General features: G+C 42.8%; 1 protein-coding gene across 1 annotated transcript; it reads left to right on the forward strand.

The window, feature by feature from the left end:
• Positions 1–364: 364 nt before the first annotated feature.
• TLR4 (toll like receptor 4) lies at positions 365–5,041 on the forward strand. The gene is made up of 3 exons (XM_062590975.1): positions 365–481; positions 1,293–1,459; positions 2,782–5,041. Exons 1-3 carry the CDS (start codon positions 377–379, stop codon positions 5,039–5,041), a joined length of 2,532 nt encoding a protein of 843 aa, XP_062446959.1. The 5' UTR covers positions 365–376.
• Positions 5,042–6,938: the final 1,897 nt, after the last annotated feature.

Consider the following 6,938-nt stretch of genomic DNA (forward strand, 5'->3'; position numbering starts at 1 on the left):
TTAGACTCAGAATTTCACAGAAGTTTCCGTATTTAGCCATTTTGCCCTGAGCTAATCTGGGGCAATCAAGTCAAATGACACGTTAATACAGCTCACATTCCTCTTTAATTTCTAGTCCAAACTATACTTTTCATTACTTCCTTTTTTTTTTCTCCCATTTTTTTAAACACACAGCTTCAAGAAGAATGATTCATTCAGAGCATGCCTAGAAGCCAGGCAGCTACTAATTTCACTTCCCTCAGGGTTCTGTGCAACTCTCGGTGACAAGCAGTGAGAAGCAGGAGTGGTGAAACACTCAGCATTTCAGGAGGTTTCTTGCTCCATGTCTTTAAGTTATACCCGTGGTCCTTTCTTCTGAATTCTTGGACTCCTGAAGATGCCCAGGAGAGGAGCTTTTCTCCTGTGGACGCTCATGGTGCTGCTGGGGCTGACACTTGTTCCGTCACAGCTTGCAAGCTGCCTCCTTGATCCCTGTTTGGAGGTATGTGATCTCTAAAAAAGCACAAAATCCTTCTGTTTCACTGCAATAACTTTTCCCACTGCTTGGGAGATTTGTGCATCAAATTTGTAGAGTGTTAGCTGTCTTATGAAAGCTCATGTTTTTTCCAAGGATGTTACCAAGGCAATTGATATTTGAAGTGAATGTTGGTCTCAAAAACATCTGAGAACCAGAACTAGCAGCATGAACCATTTCTTCTTGTTGGCTTTCTATACCTCTGAAGTTAGTACAGTACAGTTAAGCTAATGGATTATGTTTTCCTTCAGGAAGAAATCCAAACCCTATCTATTATTTCTACACAGTACAGTATTTTAGCCTGATTTGTACCACAGAGCGATTTTGCTAGTACCCCAAGTACTTGGCACTGATCAACTGTGTTTTGCAAACTTTTGCAGATACCCATTACTCACAGAATAATTTCTGTTAGAACTACTTGCTTGTCTGCAATGTAATAAAGCTGAGAGCTGATCCGGGACACCCTAGGCGTACTGTGTGTTTGTTTTTCTGGCTTTTTCGAAGGCTGCTGACAGTTCATCCATAGCCTCAAGGAACGTAGTCCTGTGGTTTTGTACCTGCCTCAAACAGCAAGAAATGTATCTCTTCCTGGGGAACAGGACTGGTCCTATTAAAGTATCAGAGATGCTTAGGATACCTGAAATTATTTCCTGAAGCTCAGGGCAGCTTATTTAGAAAAGAACTATAAGTTTACTCATTCTACTCCCTAGTTCTCTGATAGTGCAATTTTTCTGTAAAGTGCAGGTATTGACTGTGATCGGATCTGTCACTGTTACAGGTCATCCCTAATATAACTTTCAGATGCATGGGACTGAATATCTCTGGAGTTCCCACTCAGGTCCCAAATACCATCCAGAACCTGGATCTCAGTTTCAGCCACTTGAAATCACTGAGCTCAAACTATTTTTCCTCAGTCCGTGAACTGCAGTTTCTGGATCTTACAAGGTAATGAGCCCCTTTACATGAATACTGGTTAATCTTGCTTCACCAGCTGTGCCTTAGTGGTTGCTTGTCTTGGATTTTTGTTGATCTTTGCTGTTCATTTTCCTGCTATTGACTTTATACCCATGTCTTTCTCTCTGCATAGGCCCATGATCAAGTGACGTGCAGCTTTTAGTCCAGTTACTGGGTGCAGGCATTCTTGTGCAGAGTGGATCCTGTTGATCTGACCTTGTGGGTTGGGGTGAAAGAAAGAGGAGGAAGATCTTTTACTTCTCTCCAAAGAAGAAAAATGTCAGACTTTTCATTGTTACAAAAACTCTGAAGTGGAGCATTTTAGGTGGGCTGTTTTTCTTTTCTCAGTTAAAAAAAAAACTAGGTACATACATTTTCTAAAAGGTTGTTTTAAAATATCAACATTTTCTTTTTCTTTTCTCTTCCCATATCTGGGGAGAAGATGGGGGAAGCTTATTAGAAAATTTGAATTGATGTATAATTTCCATTGACTTGAGACAACAGTTTCTCAAGGTAAACTGTTTCACTGAAAAATGTAACTCAGTGCTATGACAGTTACACCTGTGATAGAGTGGCAGAGCAGGTTTGCTGTAAGGCACCGGCTGGGTTGTAAAGCTAATTTTGCTTGTGTTTCTTCCAGAGTAGATTTGGCTCTGAAAATTTGGCTCTTCCCACATAAAACAATTCTTAGGTGGTGACCCTTGTTTTTTCCTCTCCCTGTTCTCCTATATAGCCAACATGGCCTGAGGTATCAACTTAGGTATCAACAGCAAAACTGTGGACTGAGTTATGAGCTTTGCCACTGCTGCAGCACACTGGTTCCAGGGCAATGGCCTAGGTGTTGCTGAAGTGACAGTCTGAAGGCTGTAAACATGCAAGGTGTACAGGAGTGCTGTATTTGGTTGGCTCTGCCATCAGCAATAGGCATCACAGTATGATTTTGACCTATTTTAGCTTCTGTCCTTCTGCTTGCATGCATCTTGACCTTTGCCATGGCCCAAGGCCTCTTGCTTTGCAGTTGAACTCCAGATTCAGGGAGGGAGGAGGAGATATGCAAGGGTATGTTTTATGTGGCAGGTTGGTTCTGCCTTCTCCTGGGAAATCAGAGTGTTCACCTGTAGATCCAGTCTTGCGAGGGAAGCACTGAGTTCAGGAGGACTGGCTCTGCTCTGACCAGTGCATTAGAGCCAGATGTACCACCAGAGTGAGGTGGAGCCTGAGAATATTTATTTAGTGCTTAGTGTAATAGTGTTGTGAATGTATATGGAAAAGGACAATGTTTCATGTGTTTATTCTCTTTCCCTGCTCAACAGGTGCCATATCGATATAATTGAAGATAACTCTTTTAAGGATCTTTATAACCTTTCCACCTTAATTCTAACTGCCAATTACTTAAAGTACCTGGGGCCAGCAGCTTTCTATGGCTTAACCTCTCTGCGAAGACTTGTGTTGGTGGAAAATAACATATCCTCTCTGAATGACCTGCCCATTGGACACTTGCATACCCTGCAGGAGCTGAATGTGGGCCACAATAACATTGCTTCATTGAAGCTTCCCAAGTATTTTGCCAATCTGACCTCTCTCAGACACCTGAGCTTGCTCTGCAATAGGATCACATATATTTCCAGAGGAGACCTTGATGCCCTGATGGAAGCAAACAGGTTCAACCTCACACTGGTGCTTTCTTTGAATGATATAAAATACATTGAGCCAGGGTCCTTTGCAAAGATTCACCTTGGTGAGCTGGTTTTAAGGTCCTCTTTTAAGAACTTCAAAGTGATGCATACTTGCCTTCAAGGTCTAATTGGTTTACAGGTCAACAGACTAATAGTTGGAGAATTCAGTGACGGTCAGAAACTGAAGGACTTTCAGAGTGGACTCTTGAGTGGACTGTGCCAGGTACAGATGCAGGAGTTTGTCTTGATCTGTTTCAGGGAATTTGAGAATAACACAGACACTCTTTTTGACTGCATAGGCAATGTCTCCAGTATTCGGTTGGTGGACCTCCATCTAGAAGAGGTGTCAAAAGTTCCTGTGTTGTCTCAAGTCAAACACCTGGAGTGCAAGAAATGCTCATTTAAGGAAGTGCCTGCTGTGAAGCTGTCTCTTTTTAAGGAACTTAGAGTGCTTCGTATTACCAAGAGCAAATACCTCAATAGCTTTCGGCAGAAATTTGAGAATCTAACTAAGCTGGAGGTCATGGATTTGAGTGAAAATCGCCTCTCCTTCACCAAATGCTGTTCCCCTCTTTTTAGCGGGTCTCCAAATTTGAAATACTTAAACCTAAGCTTCAATTCTGACATCAGTGTCACTGGAGACTTCACTAATGTGAAGAATTTGTTAACCTTGGACTTTCAGCACACAAAGTTATTTGGTCCTGGCTCCTACCCTGTCTTTCTCTCCCTTCAAAAACTCATTTACCTTGATATTTCCTATACTCAAACTCATGTTAAATCCCAGTGTACATTTTGTGGCTTACACTCCTTGCAAGTGCTTAAGATGGCAGGCAGCACCTTTGAGAACAACAAACTGGCCAACAATTTGAAAAACCTAACTCATCTCCACACCTTGGATATCTCAAGTTGCAGATTGCTACAGGTGGATCAAAGTACATTTACTGCTCTCTCTAAACTAAAAGAGCTAAACATCAGCAACAATAAGCTACTGGTCTTTGATCCTTTAGTCTACAAGCCTCTCCAAGCCCTCACAGTCCTGGACTTCAGCCACAACCAGCTGACTGTCCTGTTGGATTCAGCCCTGGAAAGTGTACCTGATAGTCTGGTCTTGTTAGACCTCTCTCACAACCTGTTTGATTGCTCTTGCACATACCTGAACTTTCTGAAATGGGTCAAAGAAAAGCAGAAGATACTGCAGAACAAGGAGCTGATGATGTGCCATGTCCCTGCATATGTGAAGAATGTGAGTCTGTCTAGCTTCGATCTGTCCTCCTGCCAGATTAAACCAAGCACAGTGGCATTCTCAGTGAGTGTGTTGCTTGCTGCAGCTGTGTCCCTGTTCCTGATTTACAAATACTACTTCCAGCTATACTACGCATTGGTGCTGCTCAGTGGGTCTAAGCACTCTACTGAAAAGGGGGACACCTATGATGCGTTTGTTATCCACTCCAGCAAAGACCAAGAGTGGGTGATAAAAGAGCTGGTGGAGCCCTTAGAAGGAGGAAAACCTCCCTTCCAGCTTTGTCTTTACTACAGGGATTTCTTACCAGGGGTACCCATTGTCACTAATATCATGCAAGAAGGTTTCTTGAGTAGCAGAAATGTCATTGCAGTCATTTCTACTGACTTTCTGGAGAGCAAGTGGTGTAGCTTTGAGTTTGACATTGCCCAGTCCTGGCAGCTTGTTGCAGGGAGGGCTGGAATTATCATGATTGTACTGGAAGACGTGGATAAAGCCTTGTTGAGGCAGAGGCTGGGGCTATCCCGATACCTGAGGAGGAATACCTATCTGGAATGGAAAAACAGGGAAATAAGCAGGCATATCTTCTGGAGGCAGCTGACAGGAGCCTTACTAGAAGGCAAAAAAAGGAATCATGAGGAGGTAAAACTCATGTAAAGACAAGATGGCATCACTTTTGTCTTGTCTCCTGTTCCTCCCAGCCATCCTGTCCTTGGCTGATCCTGGTACTCAGAAGTTCTTCAGTGGTTGTTCAGAGGTGGAGCTGGTGGAAGTGGATGAAGGCAATGTAAAAGCATTATAAAAACATCTGCCTTGCTGTTTGTCCTTCCTCAAAAGAACTTGTAAGCTAAGGAGTCAATACAGCTAAAAGAGCTGCATACGTGGAAGCCAGCCTGTACTCCATCTTTGTGTGTAACTGCTTCAGTGGAAGGTGGTCTAGCAATCCATGCAGGTCTGGTGGGTCAGTGAATAGATGTAAAAATGGATGGACTGCTCTCTTACTCTCAGTTATCTGCCTCTGAAATTTGGTATGCCTTGGTATGTCTATGCTGAGAGCATAGACATGAAGACGTGGGAACCTGGGACTATTTACTCAGTGGAGCTTGATGTGTTGCTTTGGAGCTTGGACCTCCAAAGTGGAGCTTGGTGTGCAAAGCACACAAGCTTTGAGTGGAGCCTAGGATATTCCAGGGAAAGAGAAGGTATAGGATTCTTGAATCTAAAAATTGTGGGAAACAGAAACAGACTTTGGTTCCTAAAAGTCTGGGGCCTATCTCCTCGGGAATCATGACTCAGGGATTGCCTTACAGCCACAGACCATCTGGCAGCTACTCAGTGAAGCTGAGCAGTTATATCATCAGTGTGTGGGGAGTTTGCAGTTAGTAGGAAATTTCCCCAAAATGTTTATTTCAGTTTGATTTAGACCAAGACCAAATATTGAAACTCCCAAATATTTCCCTGACCAAGAACTTTTATTTTTATTCAGATCATGTAGCACCTGGGGGAGTGGTTTGAGATCTTCTGGAGATATTCAAAACCCACCTGGATGCATTCCTGTTTAACATGCTCTAGGTGACCCTGCTTGAGTTGGACCAGATGATCTCCAGAGGTCCCTTCCAACCTCAACCATTCTGTGATTCTGTGATCTTCTGATGGAATCCAGAAGATCTGGTGGAAAATTATTGGTACCCGAAAAAGCTGCAGAAATGCTCTGCACCTCTAAAATGAAGCTATTTCTTTGCTTCAGCTGCTCCTCCTCTTCACATGTTTCTGTGTGGAATTGCTTTATACGAGCAATGCTAAACCTGGGCAGGTTTTTTTAACATTTATAGCCATCCAGCTCTAGAATAAGCTTTTTCACTGTGTGGGCCAGCCTTAATGTATCGGTAGGTGCTTACAGGAGCCTCCAATCTATGGGATGAAATGGACTTTATGTGAGTTCAGATCTAGCAATGAGGCTTAAAGCCCCTCTTCCCTCGCCTATCGCCCTGTGTCAGCCTCTGGTCCTGGTGGACACTGGAAAGTGTGAGGTCAGCATTTCCCCGGCTTCAGCAGTTACGTTAAACAGATCAGTCTCTGTGTAGGCAAGTTTTGTTTTTGTTTGATCAAGAATGTGTTCAACACTTTAGAGCAAGGAGAGAAAGAGGAGAACAGTTTGCATTAGCTAAAGTAAGCATATCCCAGCACTGCCCTGAATAAAGACAGAGAAAGTCTAAATAGCATTGGACTGTGTTACAGAGAACTCCAATGATGTCTCCAATATTAAATACTGCTGGAGTATTGCTCTGTATTTACGAAGGCTTTGGATGAGATTAATCAGTGAATTATTCTAGTTTTAAACTTGTAAATCCTTCTATAATCAATGACATTCTACAGACGTAAAACAGAAGTAACTGAGTGGTGAATCAGATCTCATATTTACTCAGAAAAAAGGGCCTGATCCATCTCATTCCTCTAACCAAAAGTTAGCAACAGCCCTGCGGAAGCCAGTGCTAAGCAAGATCAACATTAGATTACGATTTGCAAAAGAGGGAGAATTAGTTTCAGGGCTTGG

The sequence above is a fragment of the Rhea pennata genome, chromosome 18 (genome assembly GCF_028389875.1).
Source record: "Rhea pennata isolate bPtePen1 chromosome 18, bPtePen1.pri, whole genome shotgun sequence".
NCBI lineage: Eukaryota > Metazoa > Chordata > Aves > Rheiformes > Rheidae > Rhea > Rhea pennata.